General features: G+C 44.7%; 2 protein-coding genes across 8 annotated transcripts in view; one reads left to right on the forward strand and one right to left on the reverse strand.

Moving 5' to 3' along the window:
* Positions 1–27153, reverse strand: part of ARSG (arylsulfatase G) — a 1341775-nt gene that overhangs the window by 1165383 nt on the left and 149239 nt on the right. The gene's annotated exons all lie outside the window — the stretch shown is intronic.
* Positions 12237–25457, forward strand: LOC138245871 (monocarboxylate transporter 7-like). 2 transcript variants are annotated; one of them, XM_069199855.1, is made up of 6 exons: positions 12237–12436; positions 17138–17379; positions 18784–18927; positions 20107–20235; positions 21939–22760; positions 24050–25457. In XM_069199855.1, the coding sequence occupies exons 2-6, from the start codon at positions 17154–17156 to the stop codon at positions 24301–24303; spliced, it is 1575 nt and encodes a 524-aa protein (XP_069055956.1). In that variant the 5' UTR covers positions 12237–12436; positions 17138–17153; the 3' UTR covers positions 24304–25457. The 2 variants fall into 2 exon arrangements, with proteins under 2 accessions (XP_069055956.1, XP_069055955.1); XM_069199854.1 differs by lacking the exon at positions 12237–12436 and adding an exon at positions 16118–16182 and having other exon boundaries at positions 24050–25456.

The raw sequence follows: 27153 nt of genomic DNA on the forward strand, positions 1-27153 counted from the left end.
GCGCTTCGATAGGTGCGGATGAAGAAACTGCGAGGCTCTGGCGGACCTCTCCCAGGGTGCCACCCTATTGGGAGGAGACTTTAATTCAGTCATGGACCCCACACTAGACATCTCCGGGACGGTATCTGCCTCTCGATCTGCACAGGCGTCGAGTTTGCATGGATGGGTAGAGAGCCTCGGTCTGTGCGAGGTGTGGAGAACCTGGCACCCGAGAACGCAGCAATACACACACGCTTCAGCAGCCCACCAGTCACATGCTAGAATTGACCTTGTGTTTATGCCTGCACAGGACGTCTCGAGGGTCACCGGAGCAGAGATATTACCACGGGGAGTCTCCGACCACTCACCAGTGCGGATCAGACTGGGTGGCTCGTACCCGACCCAATGTCCGCTATGGCGCCTGAATGAGTGGCATCTGCAGGAGGGCAAATAGGTGTATTTATAGGGTATATATAGGGTGCTAGAAATCAGAGACCATTTCACTCAATATTTTGAACACAACCTGGGGTCGGTGAGGAGTCCGGGCACAGTCTGGGCAGCCTGCAAGGCTACCCTTCGGGGTTCCGCCAAGCACCTTGTTCACGTCCGAGAACGCGCCTGTGAAGAACGGATGACAATTCTAGAGGCCAAGGCACTACAACTTGAGCGTCAAAGCTCGAGAGATGCATCAGCCTCTACACTAAGGCAAATTACCAAGGTTAGAGAAGAAATCAAACACCTGGCCCTAGAGACCGCAAAGCACATTTGGAGAGCGAAGGCAGCCCGAATATATAGTTGGGGGGACAGGAATGGAAAGCTCCTGCACTGGTTGGCCACACGACCACTAGCTGACAGGGTCATTTCAGAGATCACGGACCAGTCTGGGGCGCTCGCTAGGTCCCCAAATGATATTGCCCAAAGCTTTGCCACCTATTACACACGATTATACACGGAGCACCCCAGACCTCCTGCCGAAAGAGAATCCCCTCTTCTGGAACACATTGTGCTTCCCAGGATTTTGCATACAACCAAGGAGATCCTGGATGCAGAACTAACCCTGGCAGAGATCACGGGGGCGATAAACAGCCTTTCATCGGGTAAAACCCCTGGCCCAGATGTTTTCCCGACGGAACTCTACCACCGATGTAATGATATCCTAAGCCCCCACCTCCTTAAAATGTATGAAGAGGCTGAGAGGAAGGGCCACTTTCCCTCTGGGATCGACCAAGCCACTATTGTAGTAATCCCCAAGACCCAACCCCCGTCGCGCTGCTGCTCAGCATACCGACCCATTTCCCTTTTAAATACCAAAATCAAGGTGCTGTCAACCATTCTAGCCACCAGATTGAAGCCTGTGCTTCCCACACTGGTACACTCAGACCAATGCGGGTTTATGCCCTCGCGCAGTACTAGACACTGCATTAGGCGACTCAACATTGCCTTGGCACACCGTGAGGTCTTGTCCGGTCACCTCTGGCTCTTCTTCTCCTCAATTTCGAAAAAGCCTTTGACACCGTGGACTGGTCCTACTTGGATCAAGTCCTCCAGGGCAATGGGATTGGCCCGAAGTTTCGGGACCTTATAAAATTACTCTACTCCAACCCGACGGCACGTGTCCAAATAAACGGGTTGGTCTCAGATCCGTTCTCCATACGCTGCGGTACACGTCAGGGATGCCCTCTGTCCCCGTTGCTGTTTGCACTTGCGATAGAACCCTTTGCGAAACTACTGAGAGAGGACCCCCTAATAGAAGGTTGAGCATGGCCAGAAGGTCCTGAGGATAGAGTGGCATTAAACGCAGACGATGTCTCGTTTATTTCTCCAATCCAGCCATAAGTGGCCTGCGGATCTTGCAGCTCCTTGATCTCTTTTCCCAGGCCTCAGGCCTAACTCTAAACCCTGGCAAATCCCTCCTGGTCCCCCCTACACCCTTCCAGAGATTGCATTGACTGGCAGCGAAACATTCCGATCCGGCGAAGCAATTTTAAGTACCTAGACATACACGTAGCCTTGTTACCCGATCTAGCATGGGAGTTAAACGTCTCACCACTTACCAAAAAAATCAGAGAAGACCTCCAAAAATGGAGGAACTTACCTCATAACCTCCTGGGCAGAATAGCACTTTACAAAATGATGATACTTCCCAGAGTTCTATACCTCCTGCAGAACTTTCCACACCCGGTCCCCCGGAAGTGGTTCGCTGAGATGGAAACAGTGGTGCGTCGGTTTTTGTGGCACGGCTCTCGCCCTAAATTGGCCCTTGCCACATGCCAGAGAGATACATATGATGGAGGTCTGGGAATGTCTAACATCTATTTTTATTTTCTTGCAACCCACCTACTAGTGATTAACGACTGGTTGGGTGGGGGTTGGTCGGACCCCGCTTACAGGCTCGAGCTTCAGACAATTGGCTACTCCGGAGTCTTTGATGCCCTGTATGGGGGCCGGATCCTTCGAGACACCCCGAAAGTGACAAAGGTAGTGCTACTGGGTTGGCGCGCAGCCCAGAAAGTGACAGGTTGGTGGGATTGTCTCACCCGGCAGACCCCTTTGTGGCATGGGAGTCGTCTGCAGGAGGTCTCAGCATTAGAGGGATTCCGGAAATGGGATAACATTGGAATATCCACCCTAGGAGACGTCTGGGGAGAGTCACACATGAGGTCCTTTGAGGAGATCCAAGAAAGCTACTCTCTCAATAAAACCCAATTTCACAAGTATTTACAGCTCATACACGCACTTCTGGTACATTTCCGACCAGGGGACAGTATCCCTGACTGCAGCACCATGGAGGCGAGGACCTTGATGGGAGACCTGGGCAAGGGAGGAATCTCCCAGCTTTATCGCTCCTTGCTCTTCAACACCGCCCCCCCCCCCCTTGACAATCTTCGCAGGAAATGGGAGGGTTGGGTGGGCCCCATTGAGGAGGCAGACTGGAGAGATGTGTTAATGGCCCCTAGTATCCTGTCCATGACATCCTGATTTCGAGTACTCCAGACACTCTACCTCCACACAGCATACCTCACCCCTCAAAGACTCTTTAGGACAGGCCTGCGGCAGACAGCCGACTGTCCTCGATGCTCCAGCCCAGACGCAGATTTTTTCCACATGGTTTGGGCATGCCCCGTCATTACGACTTACTGGAAGGTGACTGTAGGGGAGGTCTCGAGGGTCTTGCACTCAGAGGTGGAAATGGCCCCACTTCCCCTCCTCCTGGGGGCGATGGGACTGAGAAGAGCGGACCGTATCTTTTTGAGAGTGGTATGCCTGGTAGGTAAAAGGGATATCATGACAGAATGGAAGGCAGAGGCAGCTCCCACATTGACCAAGTGGAGGCGAGGTGCGGATTGGTGTGCGCTGTGTGAAAAGCCTGTATATGAGGCCAGAGGATGCCCACACAAATACAACAAGATATGGGGGAGCTTGTAGAGTGCCTGGTCAGCCGGGGGCAGGCCCCTTCCTTAGCGTATTGGTACGGGGGGCCCACCAGTTGGTCGGGCCCGCCTGGCCCCCTCGCCACAGGACCAGAGCCCTCACGACACAATAGTGAGACCCAACTATTACCCAGTAGGTTAAACCCATATGTATTGTGTACTATTGATCTTGAAATATACAGACCTAAGGTCATGTTACGGTCATCCCAAGATTATTTTTGTTGTCATGATGTTTCTGTTTTTTCTTTTACCCATATGTTCGTATTTTTACGCTGTATTTTCTAATCATCTTTTCTCCATAAAATCAATAAAAAATCTTTATGGAAAAAAAAAAATTCACTACCAAGTACAATCAGCGTATATAAAAATGGTCACTGAGACACGAAGAAATCACCCCTTGTATGTATGAAAAATATGCAGGTGGTGTACAAAAAGTAAAATTGAAAAGTTAAATATTTCTTTTGCTAGTTGTATAATTTATGTGTATTTTATTTGTTATTTTTGCATAGTATTCATTGAGCCATGAGGCCACTTCAGGGTTATAAGAAATATAGACAACACCCTAAGCAATCTGTATTTTGCTGTAAATGGGTGTATGTAATGCTTGCTACCTATGATAAAAGAGTAAAGTGTTTCACCACACACTACTCTGGAACCCAAAATTAGTGGTTAAGACAGAGATTACTGATTATTGTTGATTTTTGGATTTAGACCCCTGCCAAAGTGCGCATCTGTGTGTATTTGAATGTTCACTTTCATTTTGGCCCTAATGTCCCACTAACCTTTAGTGTGCGCAAAGGTATGACATGTCCCTGACAATGTGAGGTCCAAAAACTGTAGAGCCACACCAAGTATACACTCAGAAGCACTGCTGTCTGTTAGACCCCAAACTTTTTTGCCTGCCTCCCTCTATTATTCTTATCCCGCTTTTGCTGGTTTTAAGACTCTGTGCACTTCACCACTGCTGACCAGTGCTGAAGCACTTGTTCTCTCTCCCCTAACGTTGGCAACACTGGCTCCTACTCAAATGGCATATATAATTTACCTAAAAGTCCCTAGTAAAATGCACTTACTGTGCCCGGAGTCGGTAAATTAAATGCTACTAGTGGGCCTGCAGCACTGATTGTGTCACCCACATAAGTAGCCCCTCAACCATGTCTCAGGCCTTCCATTGCAAGGCCTGTGTGTGCAGTTTCTCTGCCACTTTGTCGTGGCATGTAAACCCTTTGCAAAGCCTCAAAAACCCCTTTCATTACATATCCATCACCATTAAGTTAGGCACTATGTGACCCACTGGGCAGGGTGCACTGTATGTGAAAGACAGGTCCTGGTAGTGATAAAATCACAAATTATTTTTCACTATTGGGAAGCCTGCTCCTCTCATAGACCAGCACTGGGAATTCATTAAAATACTTTAAAGCTCTAATTCTAGATCAGAGAGGAGTGGCTACGTCACATTTCATATCATTGGAATGGCAATGATAAATCCTATTTATTGGTAAAGTTGGATTTGACCTTACTAATTTAGAAATGTCACTTTTAGAAGAAAAAAAAAGGCATTTCTCTGCTCTTTCTGCTTTCTGTATGTTGCACCTGGCCCTTTTTGCAGGGTCATCCCCAATCGTTTTGCCTCCTTCCTCCTAATTTTTCTGACCAGTTTTTGATGGCTTTAGGATTCTGGGCACGTTACCACTGTTACTCAGTGCTAGGGTGCATATGCTTGTTGTGTAAATTGTATTGTGTTTGGTTTATTCCTGACAGGCATATCTGATTTACTAGTAAGTCCCTGGTAAAGTGCACTAGAGGTGCCTAGGGCCTGTCCATCAAACACTACTGGTGGGCCTGCATTACTGGTTGTGCCAACCACATTAGTAGCAATGAAAACATGGCTCACACCTGCCACTGCAGTGTCTGTGTGTGCAGTTTTAAACTGATAATTCAACCTAGCAAGGGTACCGACCTGCCAGGCCCAAACCTTCCCTTTTGGTACATGTAAGGCACCTCTAAGGTAGGCCCTAGGTAGCCGCCCCATGGGCAGGGTGCAGTGTATTAAAAAGGCAGGAGATGTACTGGTGTGTTTTCAATGTCCTAACAGTGAAATACTGCCAAATTCAGGTTTCCCCTTTGCAAAGCCTATATCCCTCATAGGTTAACATGGGGGCTGCCTTTAAATAACTTTAAAGTGCAGATTCCCTTTGAGGGCAGATAGAAGTGTGGAGTTTGGGGTCTCTGAACTCACAATTTAAAAAATACATATTTTAGTGAAGTTGGTTTTTAGACTGTGAGTTTCAAAATGCCACTCTTAGAAAGTAGGCATTTCCTTGCTTAAACCATTCTGGGATTCTGCCTGTTTGTGGATTCCCTGTCTGGGTCAGTTTGACAGTTGTGCTGTTTACACCTCTCCTCTAGAAAGTGACACAAAGGGAGCTGGGGTTTAGCCTGCATATCCTGATGAGCCATCTGTGCTTAGAGGGAGAGAAGGAGTGGTCACTTACACCCGAAAGGGCTGGGCCTGCCCTCACACAATGCAGTCTCCAACCCCCTGGTGTGTGTCTGGGGCCTGGCCTGGACAAGGAAGGATCTTGCATACATGTGAGACTTTGCTTTGAAGTCTGCCAACTTCAAAGGCAGAAAGGGGTATAAGTAAATGACCCAAAACCCCAGACTTTTAGATTCTTTCTTGAATCAAGAGGAACCTCTGCTCAGGAGAAGAGCTGAAGGAAGAGTACTGTCCCTTTGCTGTGTTGCTTTGTTGGACTAGCCTGCAGTTGCTGCTTCTGCCTGAAGAGAGTGCAAAGGGTGAACTTTGCTGTGTGTCCTGCTTGATAAAGTTCTCCATGGGCTTGGAGTAGAGCTTGCTTCCTGTTGGAAGTCTCAGGGACACCAAAGACTTCAGTTTTCTGGACCTGCAGCACTGGGAATTGTGCTGTTCAAAAGAAGAAACCACTGCCCCGCCGCCAACGACACCACTGGCCTGCACCGTGCCTCACTTTGTACCGTGACCCTGGTCTCAGCAACGCCGTCATCAGACGACTTCACAGAGCTACTGCTCGCACCGCAACCTGTGGGCCCACACTCTGGCATCGCCTGCTCACACAGAAGCCTGGGCATCCCCAACGATGCCGCTCCTGCTGACACCAACACCGCTGCCTGCACCGTGGCCTGTGGACACCGTTTGTTAGGTACACGAAGCACCATCCCGCACCGCAGTCCCGGTCCACTGACACCATCTCCGTTGACTCCAGGGTCGTCACCATGCATCCCTGCCTGCATCGTGGCCTGAGGACACCACTCGTGAGGGTCACAAAGCACAGTCCCATCCCGTCCTGCACTGCCGGCTTGGGCATTCCGACAACAGCACTTCAGCAACGTCAACGCTTCTGCCTGCACCGTGACCTGGTGACACTGCACGTTGCACCGCCCGGCTTCACACCGCAGCCCTGGTATCACCAGCGCCGTGGACGCTGTCACGAGCCGCTGTCTGCACCGTGGCCTGAAGGTACCGCACTTCGTATCGTCCCGCTTCGCACCGCAGCCCCGACACCATCCAAGCCAGCGCTCCTGACTTCATCAGCCCCGAATTCGATCTGCAACACATGTCACATCGAGGGCCCGACGACTTCTGCACCGACTCCGGAACCAATGCCAGTGACGCCACTCTCCGGAGCTCACTGCAAGGATCACTATGCCCTGCAATTCCAAATGTACTGTTTGCAGGGCTCCCTGACACCGTAGCTGGCCTGAGACGCAGCAGTTGGCCTGAACTGTTGGTTTTGCTGATAATGACGCCGTGATAGCCCCAGGGGAATCTATTGACCTAAAGGAACTCTATTTTTGAGTAAATCTTGCAAAATTCATATCTTTAGCACTGTATGTTGGAATTTTATCATTTTGCTCTTGTTTTATATAGATAAATATTAGCTATTTTTATAAAACTGGTGTGGCATCTTTTTGTAGTGTTTTCACTTATTACTGTGTGTTATGTGCAAATGCTTTACTCATTGCTTCTGAGATAAGCCTGACTGCTCGTGCCAAGCTATCAAGGGGGTGAGCAGGGGTTATCTGAGCGGGTATCTCCCTTATCCTGACTAGAGTGAAGGTCCCTACTTGGACAGGGTGCAAACCGACTGCCAACTAGAGACCCCATTTCCAACACTGTGCCTTACAGCCTGTCTCCAATCCATGTGTGGTCTGCGCTAGGTAACAGCTCCCCTTGTGCATTCCACCAAGAGAGCCATTATAACAGGACACTCAGCTGTATGTGCATTTGTCTGCATACTGAGGGATCTTCCTGGGCAAGAAGGGCGGAGGCTCACAGTTACACTTCAAAGAGTAATGGTCTGACCCCACACAAGGGACTGATGACCCCAACACCTAACCTGACAGGCAGGACTGGGCTGAAAGGGAACTTTTGCACTTCAAAATCACTCTTTGAAGTCCCCCCCCCCCACTTCAAAGGCACATTTGGGTATAAGTACTGGGGAACTGACCCCCTCTAATCAGACGCTACTGGAACAGAAACTAAGACCATGTCAGAAGAACTGCTAGGCTGCCCAAAGGGCTCAACTGGACTGCTTTCCTGGAAGGACTGCTCTGCTGCTTGTTGTCCTGCTGTTCACTGACCCTGCAAGAAGGGCTGTACCTTTCCACCAGAAGTGATCTCCCAGGGCTTGCCCCCTGTTTTTCCCCGAGGTCTCAGGGACATCAAAGACCTTGTGAATGGCACTTCATCAGCCCCAGCGGCACTCTGACCAGGTGAAACTTTGTCATGGACTATCACTAGCAAGCGGGGTGCTTCTCTGCAGCCCCTGCATTGCTCCTCTGAAGTTGTGCCTGTAGTCACAGGCTAATGGAAGTGAGCGCAGTGCTTCTCCGTAGTCGCCACACCGCTCCCCTGAACTTGTGCCTGTTGTCATGGATTATCACTAGTGAGCGGGGAGTGGAGCCTCTCTGCTGCCATGCGCTGCTCTTCTGAAGTTGTTCCTACTGCCCCAGATCATTGTCATTGAGTGCAGGTCTCTCCGTAGCCCATGAGCCGTTAACCCAAGAGTTGTGTCTATTGTAGTGGATTCCAACTAGCGAGTGCGGTGCCTCTTTACAGCCCTGCGCTGCTTTTCAGCTGTGGTGCCTACTGAGCCTGAGTCCCATCATGGGAGCATGATGCCACTGCACTCTCTGAACCACTCTGAAGCTGGGACCCCGCCTGGTGGACTGTGATGAGCATCTTAGGAGGAGTGTGTTTGCTCACCAATCGTGCCCAGAGCAGAGTGTTGAATACAGCCACACTCCCTTCACAGGTACTGAATCCCTCTTGCCTCCGTGGTCTCTCCCAGGCACCCATTCATAATCTCTGGGCCCATACTCTGACTTTACTGCAACACTCCTGCAAGGAGAGCACCCAATTTGCAAAGCACTGCAGGATACTTTTGTCAAAGATTATCTCATTATATGCTTAGTAGATCTGTATAATTTTTGGTCTTGATTCCTTGAGATAAATAACTCCTTTTCTTCTAACTTGGTGTGGAGTCGTTTTTGTTTGTTTCACTGTGTTGCTGTATGAGTTATTGCACAAATACATTACACATTGCCTTCTAAGTTAGGCCTGCCTGCTCTGTGCCAAGCTACCCGAGGGTAGGCACAGGATAATTTAGTGTGTGTTGTGACCTGCCCTGGTTGGAATTGTGGTCCCTACTTGGAGAGAGTGCATACCGCTTTTAAATAGAGACCGCGGTTGCTAAAACTGTCCCTTTCCTGGATTTAGCATCCAAAGAAGTGATGGCAACATATTGTGTTTTATGATCTTAGAAGGTTAACCAGACCTCTTTATCTGTTAGTGAGAATGTGGTCTACTTGCCCCTCTCATGCAAAGTTCTACTATTATGTGAAAAACCTATAACCTTTTGCTGATATCCTGTATGTTTGTAGAGTGTGTGTGGGCATGTGTAGTATGTATGTAGCATCTGTAGTAGCATGACTGTGTGTGTGCAAGTCAGCACAGGCGGCTCCTGTAGGATCAAAGCGGAGGGGCGGGGGCAAAAAAACAAACGCAACATAAATACTAAAAAATGAAACTTACCTCACCTGCATCGCCACCGCCGCTCTTCTGCCTCCACTTGCAGGCACAGGCTCCCAGCCTGCCCTGCGGCCAATTCTAACACCGCTCTCGCATAAGAGCAGCGTTAGGATTGGGCGGAGCGCCCTGGCTTGGCACTCCCAGGCAGACTGGGAGCCTGTGCCTGCTCTCTCTAACCTGGCAACACAGTGCCAGGTTGGAGAGAGCTCAGTGCGTATGTGTGTTTGGTCGGCCCGAGACAGCCAGCCAAACACACATGCGCACTGAGGGGAGTTGACACCACTTCCCTCCGTCCCTGTCATCACCTGTGGCCCCGCCCCTTGAAAAATAAAATCAATAATAAACATTGTTTATTATCGTTTTTATTTTTTAATTTGCTAATGCTGGTGGGACTGGGAGGGACACTACTCTAGCATAGCGGAGGAGCCACCACTGCGAATCAGAGCACTGAAACCAATGGGATCCACTTGTCATGCCCCTGGTTTACCATGGCACAAAATGGAGGACAAAGACACCTTCACAGATAGTCGAAGTATTTTGCCTGCATTCCTGTAGCTGGAGGTTGGGGATTCGCCCACTAAAGTGAGGACAACTGACAAAGGGCTACCTTTAAAAATTCAAAGGGGATCTTGCTAACAAGGAAATGCTGTTGAGTTCTTCCTGAGCACTGCCATTTAGTGGGTGGTATGAGTGATGAGTGGGACTGCATGTTTTGATGTGCACAGTGAGGAAGTTTCTACGGGCCAGATGTATCAAACATTTTTGAGATTGCAAAAATGCATTTTGGTATGTAACAAGTCCAATTTGCGATTCGGTAACATGTTACCAAATCGCAAATTGGATTTGCGACTACATACCGATTCGGTATTAGAATGGGGTGTGGCAAGGGCAACCTGGCCTAATACCGAATCGCAGAGGTATGTATGACTGTTTTGTGACTGTGAATGCAGTCGCATAACAATTGCAGTTACCACCAATTTTAAATTACCACCAATTTCAAATTACCACCAATTTCAAATTGGTGGTAACCCATTCGCAGAGAGGGATGGGTCCCCAAGGGAACCCTTCCCCTTTGTGAATGCATGCAAAAACGTTTTTTAAGAGCAGGCAGTGGTCCCACGGACCACTGACTACTCATAAAAAATTAAAAGAAAACTTTTCATTTTTCATATTTAAATGCATCCTGTTTTCCTTTTAGGAAAACAAGCTGCATTTAAAAAAAAAAAAAAAGATTGCTTTATTGAAAAGCAATCATAACATGGTGGTCTGCTGAGCCCAGCAGGTCACCAGCCCTGTGATTGTAGCCATTCCAATGGCTCGCAAATTGTGACCTACCTCATGAATATTATTGAGGTAGGTCCATTTGCGAGCCCCTGTGAATCGCAGTATGAAACTCCTGGAGTTTCATACATTCCAATAGCGATTACTTAATTGCGATTCACTAAAAATCGCAATTAGGTAATCGCTATTGTGAAGAATGATACATCTGGCCCCACGTCTGGCCTATGCTTTTGTCTGACCCCCTTGGCACACTAAGGGCCACATGTGTGTACCTTTTTTCTCATCGCAAACGGCTCAATTTGCAGAATCGGGCCGTTTGCGATGAGATAAAAGCATTTTGGTATGTACAGACCTGTTTTTGCCATTCGTTAATCTATTTACCGGATCGCGAAAAGGGTTTGCGAGTCGCAATTAGGAAGGGACGTTCCCTTCCTAATTGCGAGTCGCAGTCCGATGTATGATTGTTTTGTGACCACAAAGGCGGTCACAAAACAATCACAGTTAGCACCAGTCTCAAACTGGTGCTAACCCATTCCCAAAAGGGGAGGGGTACCCACAGGACCCCCTCCCCTTTCTGAATGCATGCGAAAACATTTTTTCATTTTTGTTTTCGACATGCATTCCGTTTTCCTTTAAGGAAAACAGGCAGCATTTAAAAAAAAAAAAACTACTTTATTTAAAAGCAGTCACAGAGATGGTGGTCTGCTGATCCCAGCAGGCCTCCATCCCTGTGAGCGCCGCCATTCCCAATGGGGTCGCAAATTGCGACCTACCTCATTAATATTCGCACAGTTTGAAGTACACTGTTGTACATACGGTTTTGCGATTCACAAATGAGTCGCATATTGCGAGTTTCTTACCTCGGGGTCGTACATCTGGCCCCATATCCCTACTTCAGACAGCCTCTTGACTGGCAGGTACAAAAACTTCACACTTCATTGCGCCCATATTGTGGGTGCTGCAGTTGGAGTCTGGAGACAGCCCTAGTTCTACTTGGTATGAGAAGAATCACCTCACTCACAGCCTGTGTCTCAATAGCACGTGTAAAATTAATTTTGCCCGCATAAAAAACACAATTGATAAGTAGCTATCAAACCTAGGGAACACGACAATACTACTTATATTGTATATAAAAAAAAAAACAGTTCCACTTGAAAATTAAGTGGATAGCAAAAATGCAATAATTTAAAAATGCTAGTGAAAATGAGTAGAAAAGCCTATTAAACTAGAGAAAAGATAAGTGAAAAGCATCGTCTATATCCACTTCGCAGCACTGCATTATACTGCATCCTGTGACTTTGGGTCCAGCAACACCCGAGCATGCGTGCGCAGTGAAAGCAGCACTATGTCTTTGGGGCTGTGGTGTACACATGTACAGAATGCTGCGCGCTCTCGCGCTCTTCGGGAACGCTCCCAAGACCGGCTAAAGCCGGTATATATCCAAGAGCCCAGCGAGGGCTGGCAATGCAGAAGGGACTGGGGGAGGGAGAGCAGTAGCAGGCAGTGATCCGCCGTGTGTTTGGGGGCAGAGGGCGAACCTGGGCACACATGGTCCTGTCGCAAGCTCGCCTCCTCCGGGAGCAGAGGGTTAAAGAGGTCAGGGGCTCCATGGCGTGAGAAGGGTACAGGGGGCTGAGATCTAACCTCCCGATGCCAACTCGAAACACTGCTGGCGAGTACTGCTTCTTTTACTGCACACACACAATTTAGCAACTGCTTTAAATTACACATTTACGAAACAATTATTAGCAGTTTACAGAGCTATTAAAATACATATTGATTGTGTGAAACGCAATACTTGTCTTTTTTTTTTTAATTTACACGTTTGACAAATGTGTTTATACTTGATGGATCAGGCACTGAATTTATATATTAGGGTTTTACGTGTCCGTTGCAAGTACTTCAAATTATGGTATGTAGTGCATATAAGTTTAGCTGCCTCTTTCACAGACCTAGAAACGTAAATGTAATTCAAGTGATCTTTAGATCTTTAAACGTGTGTATTTGTTTCATGACGCATGGACAACACGTGTTTTGGAAATCTTTGAAGTGCACGCTGTGTGCTTATTTTAAAAGCGCTGGCTAGCCGGCGTTACGGTAACGCGAGTGATGCTCACCCATGTGCAGTTTCCAGTTACTGGACGGACCAGCGGCAACTCGAAGGCTGTCACTGTGCTTGCCTTGTGCCGGCGCACACATGCCATTCGTGCCCCCCTTCGACGGTACTTTAGGGAGTTTTCTATTGTAGACTGAAGACAAACTATTTTAGGTTTCAGCTTTGAAACGTAAACCAGAAATGCTGATGTGTCGAGGATACCGCACTTTTAAAAAATGACTTTTTATGTTGGACAGACGTGGAAATCGAAGTGACACCAAACATCAGTTTATGTCACAAGCGGGACGCTTGTCCCATTCGTAATCCGTCAACAGCATCCTGGTTGCTGCCGAGGGGTCGGGGACGGTAATTAAATGTGGAACCTACTGGAACTAAAGGAATCGCTGAGACCTGTTTACGAACAGATCCTGCTGCTGCCTTCTTCAGCTTCACAACAAGGGGTACCGAAGGGGCAAGCCAGGAGTTGCAAGTCAAAGGTAACAGCTTTGACCCTTGGTTATCTATAATCGACGCTGTGAATGTTCCTCCTATGATCTTATTCTCCGCGCTTAGTTTCCGGAAAGCGAGCTAAAGGGAAAGGCGTGCGTGCCTGCGTGTTTGGCGCACAAGTTCACACCGGTATCCAGTCTGCTACTGTGGAATGACTCTCAGCTGCCATGCTCGCAGAAATTGCAGGCCAGCTCTCCCTCGTGCGCTTTATTTATATTTTCCAAATATGGCGCTACTACCGGTCAGTGGCGTCACAGCGCTGCACAGCCCAAGAGCTGCAACAAGCCACAGAGCGCGCTCTCCGGAAGGCGCACATTGAGAACAGAACTTCTGTACAGACTTTCTATGGTGAACTGTTACGTTACCGCTTTAGAGGCGCTGATAAATACTATACCACACGCGAGAGTTTGCATTCAAAATTGTGAAAATGCAGCTATTTGCTTATTTATTGTCCTTATCAATATTGCTACCAACAAAAGTGGTCAGGGCGCCGCTCAGTCCTTGTTCAAGGAGAAGCATTGAGCACGTTTGTGTGCTCTTCGGTGTTGTGCTTAGTACAGTGAATGTGTCAAGCGCTGGTGTTAAGTGCGCGGCGGGGTCTTCTCTAGAACCAATGTCTCCCGAGCTTTCTCCTGCTGGAAGACGCGCAGCCGCAACCATTCCCGCTTTATACGCGAAGTAAATGTAGAAGCGCGCGCGCCTGCTGCTCCCCGGCTGTACGAGGCGGGGTCTGTGATTGCGGCGGCGCGCGCCACCATAGCGCCATGAAAAGTGTGCGCAGTGCAAACAACCCTCATGCTTTATCCATGGCTCCGCGTGGAGCGCTGCATTACAGCCGAGAGCTTCCACCCGGTAATGTGCCACATCACAGGGGAGAAGTGCAAGACTGCGCACAGCCCTGGATGTGTCAGGAGTCCGCCCCTACATCATTTATACCCTGAACAGAACTCGGCAGCCACACCACAGAACCGCCATAGATGTTACGCGCGTCACCAACGGCCTGGCCTGCAAAGGTGCACAATACTACACAGCGAGGACAGTTGCACGTCGCTGTAGGATAGAGAACACTGCTCTACAACTAGTGTGGGTGCATAGGGGTGCACTACTATGCAGTCAGTACGGGTGCTCAGCAGTGCATATTGGTATACAAACAGTAAAGGTACGCTGTGCTGCACAGAGGGCACGCTAACTTACCTACTAATACCACTGCAAATGGCAGTGCCCCTCCCCCATTTCAGTTCAGTAGGTACAAGAATACAAGCCGCATTTCTTGGGTCATAGTTTGTACATGCACCATACACACCTCATTTATGTAGCTCTTCGAGCATCCCATACGCTCACTTTCGCAAGACTGGTCACGTGTGCACTAAGCTGCACCTGCAAAACTAAGCTCGCACGCGAGTGTATCAGCTGCCTACTATTCGTAGGGCCAGCTCCCCGTAAACCTGTTCTCTTTAAATTCTGGGGTAACCTGCAGGATTCTGAGCCTTGCGTCATCCAGCATAAAACCTCACCGCGCAGCCAGATAGACAAACTGGGATTAGGTAATAAGTATTAGAAGTACAAATTCAGTCCCCACTGTGGTAGGCAAGTAGTACAGCCAAGCCTTCAGCTCCGGCGGGACGCAGGCCCACCAGTAACTAAAAATTGGATTTGAAACAGGTCCCTATAACACTCTATATTCATGTTCTTAAATCTACCGGCAAAAACACTGGCCGATTTCTCACCAGTGACAGTTCAAAATCCTTAATGTATTCTACTTCAGCGATACATTCCCTGTTTACTTTTACTTTAGCTAGCATTTCCTAAGAGTATGTTTTTTGAAGATGTTTCTCTATTTTTTTCCCATACTTTATATGGCTTGCACAGTGCATACTTTAAACTGAGTCGACTCAAAGTGTCTGAATGATTTCCCGTGTTGGTGGGTGTTTATTAAGCCTATGACTGAGAGCTATAAATTCAGGCAGAAGCCACTGCCAGTTTTTCACAGAGCCTCTCCCTGTCATAGACCTATGCGGACCACGTGATGTCTGCAGAGCGATGGTCACACGTAGGAGTTGTAAATGTGGGACGGTGGGAGACATGTACATAGAGCATCTCCGAAAGATGCGGGGAGAAAAAGCGTGTCCACCAGAGTGAGAGAAATTACAGAAGCAAGTGGTGCGAAAGGAAAAATGTGAGTTTGAGACACTGAAGATCACTATCGCTTCCGCATCTCAGTAACGTTTAATTCAGTCTCATGTTTTCAGAATTCAAGACGTTTTCAGTCTAATTATTCACAACAAACTCATTACTAATTATCTAGCACAGCTAATACGCAAGCACTGAAAAAAATCAATACGTCTGGCTTGTTTTAGATATATCAGTTTGCCGTTCTGTGGCATGGCTAGATGCAATAACAGAAAACTCACGGACCTGCTGTTTAGGTGACACGTGAGTGAGGCACAGGATTTTAGTTTATTATATTGCATCATCTTTATAGTGCTTACTACACATTTATATGATGGCACTGAAGCATGAGCAGAATGCTAGCCATGTATGGTGGTTGGAGGGGGTTCTGTCTATGTATTTTGATGCTCTTTGGGAAGTGTTTCCATGTCCAAGGTGGGGGCCGCAGTCATGTTTTAAGCCACGCCCTTAATTACATAGGCCACGCCTGTAAAATAGGACTCACACTTAATCTTGTGTGGCCACGCCCCTTTCAAAGACCCTCCCACATTTGCCATCCCATTTAAAACATTGCTCAAAGATAAACGTAGCTACTAGGGAGAGAACACGTGCCAGATCGGACTGGGAAATATTGCAGAGGGGAGGTAATTTGTCTCCTTTTTAGGAAATCTCTCATTTGGTCCCTCTTGCCAGCTAAACACCTATTGTCTGCAGCCTTCAGTGTAGTACCGCTGTGTAAAGTCAGATTGTATGCCTTTTTGTTAAGTACTAGCAAAGCTAAATTTGTTGTGTTTTTTTGTTTTGATGTTGTGATTTCTAATACATGTATTTACTCTTTTCTATAAATCTTTTTATAGCGGGGGAGTCGTCAAACCCCATAATTATGTTAATACTGGTTCTGGAATCTGTTCTAAAAAAAAAACAGCTCATCATATATAAGGGAAGAAAAACATCACTGTTTTTGATTAATTGTTCCATTTAGGTTTGTTAGCATATTGCTCTGTTTGCTTGTCTGTTGTGCTGATGGCATTGGGTAGACTACCTGTTTACATAAGTGTTTTTCCCCATTCCACCTTAATCACTAAAACCTCGCGATGATTCAACGCATAGAACGTATCAGGATAGTACACAAATGCAACTGAAATACATTTTTTGTGAGTTTTCTAAATTAATATTTAGCTCTATCCACGCTAATGAACGTTGGGGCGGTCACATTGTGTCAACGTAAAGTGGTAGGAAATCAGGGTGAAGCACGCAAGCGTGTCTTCAGTTGGAGGATATCGAAGATATGAGACGAAGACCATTTCTTGTCTGTTTACAAAGACTATAGGCATGGACAGCAAAGTCCCCAGTTGGCAACATCAGTCAAAATAGGAAGTAGCCGGGACTAATGACGTAAGATAATTGGGGAAATGTTGTAGCATAAGGTAAACGGACTTCGAGACAGGATTGCAGAACGTGAGATCTTCGATCTGCATTAAGCAGCGCTGAAACATAGTTTTCCAAACAAAGTGCACACTATATAATAATCAAAGAACTCAAAATGCAACGTGAAAAGAAAACTCAACAGGTTGCCTAAGCTATCGCTTTCCTCTACAGATTCAGGAAGGCTGCTATGGAAACTGCAAGAACCTGCACCAAAGCAAAAGTTTACACCAAAGTGCCTGATGGCGGCTGGGGCTGGGTGGTGGCCGTTGCCTTCTTCTTCGTGGAAGTATTCACCTATGGGGTCATCAAGACGTTTGGAGTCTTCTTCAGTGAACTCATCACTTACTTCGAGGAAAGCAATAGTCGTATATCCTGGATCATCTCAATATGTGTGTTTGTGATGACATTTACCGGTGAGTAGCACTCTTACCCTGCGAAATAATGTTGTACCACCTTAAAACTGGAACAAAAGGGTATGCTTAGCATTGTGCGATAATGATATTAAGCAATTAAAAACTACACGCTTTAAAGCTGCCGTCCTTTTGTCTGCAATTAACCTCGTAGTAGGAGCATCTTTTAGTAAGTTTGTTGCGTGCAAGTTTAGGCTTAACACTGTACATTATGCTTAATACAATCGGAAGGATTTCCCAGGAGCGCCTTCCTTATTTCTTGCTGAAATGGTGAAAACACGCACCTTTCTGTATTCAAGTGGCACATGGTTTTCCACATCTTTGACACATAGTTGTGATCTTAAAATAGTTATGCAATAAATCTGCGCACGATTAATCTGTGAAATGCCTTTTTTGTTTAACCACCGGTTAGCCAAAACTAAGACACCGAATGACACTGCAGTTCCTTTTCTCAGTGAAAAGGGACAAAATGTGGTACCAGATGGCCTACTTGTTTAGGAGAGATTGCTCCAAATAGTAAAGAAGGGTGGCTGTCACCACGGCAATATTTATTATTAACATGCCAGGGCGTTAAATCCTTGCCTGCATCAAGTATTCACAAACCGTGATTTCACAAGCATGTCATGAATACAGGGTTGGATTGGGATGAAAAATAGGCCCGGGCACCCTAAAGAAAGTGGCCCACCATTGCGGGTCACGCCTTTTCGCATAACACTGCTTCAGTGTTTGAAGTACCGTCAAAATAAGGAGGGGGGTTCTCTAAAAGAGAAATGTCCAAAAATGATCTGTCTAGCTGTCAAGATCTAGGAGTATACCTTTTGTTTTCTTAGCTCCACTGAGATTTAAAAAATAGCAAACTTTGCCTGCCTGCACTCCTTGTTCACTATTAGTTCACACTAGTGAACCACAGCTGAATATCATTGAGGTCACTTCAGTTCAAGTCCACTGCTCAATCTACATACATTAATATGCCCGTAGCCGTCCCAAGTTAGCTTTTTGTTTCAATGTGCCGGCCCAGCGAGGGGCTGGGATTGATGACTCCTGTCCTGTTGGTGAAGGGGAGGTATCAAGGCCCCCAGAAAGGCCGCTTAGACCCCCACCGGGCCGCTAGAAGCATCTGAACAGGCACAGATCGATTTCAAATCGGCCACCACTCTACTCTAAAAGCGGCCCCAAGCTGCATCTAAGACCCATAATTGGCCCATCGACCACTGCCCGCGTGCCCGCTTTACCAATCCGACCCTCCATGAATATACTGCAAATGTATCAAACACCAGGGCAAAAAACGGGCCCTTGTTCTGAACGTAACAAAATGTAAAAACGTAGTAATTTCTTCCCTTGTTTTCACTTCCGGAAACAACTGCATCATTTTTTTGGTGAAACTAACTCAGCTTTGTTTTATTGCAGCCCCACTGTCAACAGTACTGAGCAACCGGTTTGGCCACCGACCAGTGGTTATGGCCGGAGGGATCTTGGTCAGCCTCGGAATGGTCACCGCATCTTTTGCACGCAGCGTCGAGGAAATGTACTTAACAATTGGTCTAGTATCTGGTAAGTTTCTAAGCGCGACCAATGTTATTTCCCCCTAAAACAAACTATCATCGTACCAAGGTTGTAATCGGAGTAAGGCAACAAAACTGCCTCATGCTGGGCTGAGGAGAATGATCATCTCTATATCCTTTCAGGGCATTAGGGAAGTTGAACTTTAATGAAGTTGAGAGAATAGTTTCTGAATCATTCAGCAAACAGTAAGCTTAGAAGTACAGAAATGTAGGTAGGTCCAGTGCTGTGAGAGCTATAGATCATAAAAAGAGCAGAGATGTTTACTAGAGTACAGTGACCGGGGTCATTCACTAGACCTATCAGCATTTTCTTTTCTTTTAAACAAGAATAACGTGTTGGACATGTTATTCTTATCAATGATAACCCTCTCAACTGCTATAAATGTGTGATGGTATACTTGTTAGCATAGTTTAATATAAACCAGAGGAAACACTTGAATTAGTTTATAAAGCTAGGGTGTACATGTTTAAACCAATCTGGTTAGATAACATGGAACATCAAAGTTGCAGCAGGACAATATTCGTCTTATTTCCTTAGAGGAACCACATTCTGAATTAAGATGTTTTCATCACCATCTCACTTGGAATTTGAGTAACTATACGGAAAATTATTATAAAATAACTGGCATTGCATCCTCTGCTTGTACTTGCCACTCAAGGGTGTTGAGCCCTCCTCGAGCGTACTGGCCAACTACTGAAAACATACGAGGCTCTATGTTTTCAGCCTGGTTTTTGCACTTTTTATTTTCTACGCAGCTCGATCGCGCTGGGTTTTACATAGCACAATCGCGCTCGTTTTTTTTTCTTTCTTTTCTCTTTCAATTTATGTGGAAAGAAAAGTCCTGTTAGGAGTTTACACTAATAGCTCTAACTCGAGCAAATGAGCAACCCATTGCATTGCAAACGCTTGTTGGTTTCTGTGTCCACTAGAATCATGTCATAAAAACAGTGCTTAATTTGTTTAAAAAATGTAATCTGCAGAGGGCACCAAGCCGCCAGGTTCAGAGGCATGTTTAATGCCAAGACTGCTATTATCAATTCCACTGCAGGTCTCTTACTCCCACCCCTTGCACTTACTGTGTCTTTATCTCACCCTTGCACCCTAAACCTTCCAAGAGAATAAATGATACAACAGATGATCACACCTGTCCTTTCTATCCTTCCACAGGTTTGGGATACTCCTTAAGTTTCATACCAACGGTCACCATACTTTCACAGTACTTCGACAAAAAGCGTTCACTGGTTACTGCAGTTGCCTCCACTGGAGAATGTTTTGCAGTTTTCGCCTTTGCACCAGGTAAGCAGTTCAATATAACAAAAGACTAATAAATGTTCCCAAAAGTGAAATTCTCTCCTCATCTATGGATACCGGGACTTTGGGATTACACTGTAGAGAAGACATTCCAATTTTAAAGCTACAACCGACCACCCGGGATTATGGTTGTATTGCCCTGCATTTGAAAACCTATGTGCGTTTGGTCTGAGTCACTTACCACATGGTAAGTGCGCGTTTTCAATTGAGGTCATCACTTGCCTGGTGTGACAATTAAAAACGGGAAGTGACCCAATTTCTGTGCCGCTCCTTTTGACAAGGACACTATACTAAAATGTAACATCTCGTTCAACGGCCTTGCCACGTGGTGGAGGTGGTTTTGGGGTCTTGTTTTTAAATCAATCTTTTAAACACAAAATGAAACAAGCACAATTTTATACACATACCACTAACCATATGGGAAATAACAGCCTCCTTGGTCTGACTTACATTGACAAGATTAATAACATAAATTCTTCAATAATTTGAGTCACATTTAGGTGTGGTTGTGTGATAAACATTTCGAGAATTATGAGGTTTGTATGCTGCATGTGTCCTCAATTGTAAGGATCTGGTGACGGTCTTATCTTCATGGCAATACACTCCTGCAGAGAAATTGATCACAGCCACCAATATGACAATCAAATATCTATCCCGTCACAAAAACATCAGTACAGTATGCAAGAGTCCTTTTTTAGCGGCATATTTCAATCGACACCCCTTAAGCTTTCAGTGGTGGGCATCATGTTCATAGTAAGCGCTATATAAATACTATTACAATTACTAGGCCTTTCTAATTTAAGTGTGCTTTTTAGATCACCTGGTGAAATGTACTTCGGTCCTTATTCAGTTAACCAACACGAGTATCAACCTAGGTTCACATAGAGCACCATTGGAACAAACTAGGTTACAAAATCAAAAACGGAGGCCAATTTTGGGAGGCTCAGAAGAGTCTCATATAAAATGTCTCCTATATAGAGACGGGTAGATGAGTCCTTGTCTGATGTAGAGAAAAAAAAACAGTATGTTGTTTCAAGAACTAAGACAAATATGAGTAGGATAAATTCTAGTCTCATCCATTATTAACAGGGGAATAATAGAAGGAAATTACTATAGGAGTATATTAACACTGTACACACAAATTCCAGTTCTCTTGCCATTGGCCCAAGATGCTAAGAAGTTGGAAACATGAAGCAACAGGGTGACATGAAAAGAATAAAATTTGCTTTGTTCCCACCCACTAGCCTAACATAAGGCTAACAAGCCAAAAGTCTGAATCCATCGGTTTTTTTGAGTAGCCTGGGTTAGCCCAACATCTTCTTGCAGACACAACGTTTAATTGTACTCACTAATGATATGATTGTGGAATACACAAGGTTTGTCAAAGTTAGCAGTGCCATAACATTAATATATTGATAAGTCCTTCGCCTTCCTTATCTAAGAATGTGCAAGTGAACATGGACATATTTATTTAATACCTTCAAAGACCACTTATAACTTAAGAAACAATGTTTTTAATACCATCGCACACATTACAAATTCAGTAGAAAAGTAAATTATGTCAATAACCGAGCATATTGTACTACATGTTATAATCTTGATGTATTATTAAAAATATCCCGTTGCAATCAATGTCTGTAGATTAACAAACTATGGTGTTCAGCTGTGATTTTCATTCTCTTCCCTAGCTATTACTGCTCTAAAGGATCACCTCGGTTGGAGACACAGCCTGCTGCTTGTTGGTGTACTTCAGTTAAATATCGTTGTTTGTGGGTCACTGCTACGACCAATGAAAATCCAAAAAGAAGTACAAGTAGAAGAAACTCCCAAAAAAGACAGCATGGGAACAGAATACATACTTGAAAATGAGAAAACACTTACTTCAATTGACTCCGTAGACTCTGGAGTCGAACTAGCTACCTCACCTCAGAAAGTAAATGAAAACTTGAAATCTGAGACAAAATATGTTGCTCCACAGGAAAAGGCCCAAATGCTGGAAGAAGCACGTGGTCCTCCGGTGAAAACAAAAGTCACTCTGTTAGACTTTTCAGTTTTGAAAAATTGTAGTTTTATTTGTTATTCACTCTTTGGCCTTTTTGCTACACTTGCATTTTTTGCCCCTTCTTTGTACATCATTCCACTGGGTATCAGTCTTGGTATTGATAAAGACCATTCTGCCTACATGCTGTCTGCCATGGCCATCGCTGAAGTTTTTGGAAGAATTGGCGCTGGATGGATTCTTAATAAGAAGCCCATTCGCAAGATTTATATTGAGATAATTTTCGTCATTTTGTTATGTTTGGCTCTCATTTCCTTTGCCTTTGCCACAGAGTTTTGGGGGCTGACTGTGTGTAGCGCATTTTATGGATGTATGTTAGGATCAGTGGCAGGTACCCACATTCCAATGCTAGCGGATGATGACGTTGTGGGCATCGAGAAGATGTCTTCAGCAGTTGGAGTCTATGTTTTCATTCAGAGCATAGCTGGGTTGGCTGGTCCACCACTTGGAGGTATGTTTACGTTACATTTTTCTAAACCTAAAAAACTTTTTTTTATACATTTGTGGCAACTATTTAATTTGTAATTTTGGGTCTCATGATTAGTTTAATTGAAAGTGTGTCACTCCATATATCTAATTGGAGTATGCTTGCAGGTGGTTTTATCTTCATGTAAATGGACAATATGGTTAAGAAGCCTCCAGTGGCTCAAAATGCACTGACCCCACAGTCAATTTCCCTTACGGTGGACTTGAATGTGGACATTGATGCACCCCATTTTAGTTAACACGTGAAGCTCTGTAACCTTAACATCCCAAATGTAAATTGTTTCAGTGTGTATTCCAGTGGCCGTTTATTGATGAATCTTTTGATGCCTCAAATTTAGATAAATTAGCAACAGGGTCAATTTTCAATCTGTAGCTCGTTTCTCCAAATCTCACCCAAATTCACAAAACCCAGGTCTAAATTCATTATTTAAAATACAGACACTCCACTTTGGCTTGTTCTTATTTCACATTTTTGTCAAAGCCTGTTATCAAAACGTGAATTTCGAATCAAATACAGTATTTCGAACTATTTTGTGCTCCAAATTCTCCAATGCTGGTAAGAATGACAGAATCTAATATTTGCTTATATGAAAATAGTACCAATTATTAATCACATTATAGGGTTACATTATGAGGCTCATGATACTGGTAAAATTCTATTCAGAAGTTTAAGATTACATACCAAATCTGATAAAGCCATAATTCCATGTTCTTCATTTGTGGCATCTCAATCAAACTGAACAGGAAACAATGTCTTTGAGCAAAACCGCTAGAGATTTGAGGTTTTCAATCTCGCTCCACTGGAGGTGGTACAAAACGTCACAGTAGACAAAGTAATTGGTTTGGCAACGCCATATGAGGAGCCAACGTTGCAGGTTATCAGATATCTGCCAGCGACAGGATCTGTAACTTCAGTTATAGGCACTGTTCAGCTGATTAATAATTACAGATAATTTAATGGGAGGTGGTTTAAAAATCCGTAATGCCTGGGAACAAAGCCTAAAAGTGAATTCTGGTCCACAATTTATTGGGATTGTAACATTTCTATGCCTCACTCTAACGTTTGTTAGTAAAAACGGATTTCACACAAGTTATTCATAGAATTAACCGTTATCAATTGAGTGGCACGAAGAGAAGTTTACAAAAAGGTATGTTTTTGCATTTAGTGTGATTGGAGACATCCCTTCTCCTGATGATAGTTACAAATATGACTGCTGTTTTGCTAATGTGAACAATTTTATCTTTACACTCTAGGTGTCCTTGTGGATGCAACACAGAATTACGGGTCAGCATTCTACTCCTGTGCGATTGGCATGACGCTGGCAGCCATATGTCTAGCCTTAGTACGGCCATGTAAGAATGACCTCTGCAGATGTAAGCCGAAACAATCTATAGAAGAAGGCGCTTATAAAGAAAAAGAAGGTTTTAAAGATGTGCCAGATGACTTTCTTGAAATGGATTTAGGCAAATCTGAAGGCTCGGTAAAAAGTACGGAAATTCATTTTTAAATTTTACATCTGCAACAAGGCTTGAATAAGGACAATGAAGTGAACCTACAATGAATCAACAACATTAAAATTTACATTTAAAAGGGAATGCATAAACCATCGATGTTTAAAAGCTGCTAAAAACAATTAACAATTCAGAGAAGGTTTCTGTTTTCTTAATAATTTACTTGCCCATAGTGGGCAGCGGTACTTCATCACTAGATTTTCGATGAACAAACTAGGCATTTGCTTTACCTTCTGGCAATGGCAACACAACAAATAACACATAGATTGTATCCTGCTTCGTCAGATCTGGGTACATCTGTAGCTTAAAAAGCAGCATATATTGAAAATGATATGAATTCAGACGCTGTACCGAAAATAAATTATTGTCGTCTCGATGGCATGATACATACAAAAGACCAGAATTTTAAACAGATCAAATGGCATTTGTCATCAACAGAACAGTTTTGTAGTCAGTTATTTATGATGAATTCAGGAATGTATTTGCAGATGTTCCAAATGAATGTCTTTCTGTTTTCAGAGTCTTACATTTATTTAAATGTGTATTTATAAAGTTACTTTAGACATCTTATCGACTGCCGCTGAACCAAGACGTAAGCAGCGACTATTAACGTTTAAGAATATATAAATTTATGCCTGTAATCATTTATCTTTTGTGCCTCAAGAATACTGTTTTACACACCTTACTTTCGTAAAGACCCAGGTTGAGAGCAACGCTGGATATCATGTATTTTAACAAAAAATGAGCACGTGTAGCATGCCAAACAACGGGTTTGTTTCCTAAATTTACAGTTTTTGAAATCATGATGTTGATTTTAAGAAATGCTAAAGTAAAACACAACTGTAAGATTCTCACACGATTTAGGATGGTGTGTGGACTTTCAAACCCTGATGTAAATCAGTAACTACTCCAAAATTTAATTCAGGATTGTATTGGTTTACTCTATTTGCTTAAAATTCTAATAACAATATGAAAGGCAGTGGACTTGTTCAAATTACATGGAAGAAATGTAATCAAAGTAAAATAATTATACGACTGATTAAATGAACTGCTAACCCTTGCATAGTTATTACTTACAGGGATCCTATTTCTATCAGTTGTAAATGTGTTGATACAAACGTTAATAAAACATCGAAATTATTACATGGTAAATAATCATAAAGTTTGCTTTTCTATATCACACAAGTGAGGCAACTGGTAAACACATGCATAGAGGAACTTGGTTAACAGATGAGTTTAGCTTAATCTACTTTATCGCCCAAGAAATACCACTGACATCTGAGGTAAGTTGGTGAACCCTCCCCATATTCTTACTGCATTGTGCTCTTTACCCACCCAAAAGCTCATCGAGCTATGGGCTATGTAATTTTCAATGTACCATCATTCACGTTTTAGCAGTTGAAAACGTTTTTGACCAATTGTGTCCTTATAGTGTGTGGTGTTATTGACTTAACCTTCATACCTCTGTGGCACAAATCACCAGTGGGCAACACCTGGTGATGTTACTTTGCTTTGCATAGTGCGCAACTCATCTGAGACGGTATCCAGGTGCATGGGCAAGGGGTGTAGCAGTGCTTAATTTGAGTCGGTGGTTGCTGGTGGGGGGTGGCACCAGCACTTATTTTTTAGGCTGGCACTTTTTTCTGCATCAGGTAATTACTTCAAACAAAAGACACATGAAAAAGACGGTGCAAAGAAAGACAGAAAAGTGTCACAAAGGGAAAAAGCAGAAAGCTGCAAAAGTGAGCTAAAGGGGAAGGGAGTGGCTGTAAATGGATTAAAGAGACCCAAGATGTCTTTAGGATTAAGTTGCCTCAGTAGTCTGCGCTCACACATTTAAATGCAGCAGCCACGTTTTTCGGAGAGCTTTGGGTACTAGCACATTTTTATTTACAAATTAACCACTGGCGTGTAGGTGTGTGGTCCCAAGGTGCTTATCTGAATAGCCAGCTCTTCAGCTCCTTGCAGAACTCAATAAACAAAGAGGAGGCTCTGATCTTAACACTGGTGATGAGGTAGATCCCTACTGGCTTAGTGACCACCAGTTGTTCCAGACCCACCCAAATTTTAAACCAGAGCACTGGACACATAATTTCAGCCGTCAACATACAAGCTGCTTACCGATTGCCAACATCTGTGAATGAGACTCGCTACCAAGGTGAGCGGGGCTAAGACTTAATTTTAACCTGAGAATGTCATGAGTAGGTCACAGGCTGGAGGCTGCCGGGTTCGTGCTGTTGCTCGAGTGAGTGAGTGGATCGCATGCTTGTGGCCGCCAAGCTTGTGCTGTTGCTCAAGCAAACAACTACTGCGAGCCGATCAAGCGGTCTTTGTGAAATTGAGCGTGTGCTCGTGGCTCTTGAGGTCATTTCTCCTTGTGGGCCACCGTAGCAAGGCATGCATGCAGCAGCCCTATTGGATCCAGCCAGGTACACCGAATTGTGTACACCATAACGATCTTGACGTGGATTTCTTCATACAGCTGCAGCGTTAAAGGCAGCAAGTTCTAATTTCCTTGGATCAGAAACATAACCAGTAACCGCAGCAGTACACCAATATCTAATAAAACTGGTATTTACGAATTACTGTGACAAGATTTTCATATGCAAGTTCCTATTGACCCCGTTTTTGTTAAAACATTTTTTTTTTTTAAACTAATTGCGGTCTTAATAGAATTTGCCTTTCACCACTAATATTTAACTAAACAGAGCACTGGACATGGTGGCAGCCAGTATGTCTCAACCGCCAAAGCTTCTCTCAGAGAAAGGAGATCAATTGTGGTCATGGAAACAATGGAAGAAACTATTTGACTGCTATCCCTTGGCTATGGGAGGTGGGACATTTTT

The sequence above is a fragment of the Pleurodeles waltl genome, chromosome 7, assembly GCF_031143425.1.
Source record: "Pleurodeles waltl isolate 20211129_DDA chromosome 7, aPleWal1.hap1.20221129, whole genome shotgun sequence".
NCBI lineage: Eukaryota > Metazoa > Chordata > Amphibia > Caudata > Salamandridae > Pleurodeles > Pleurodeles waltl.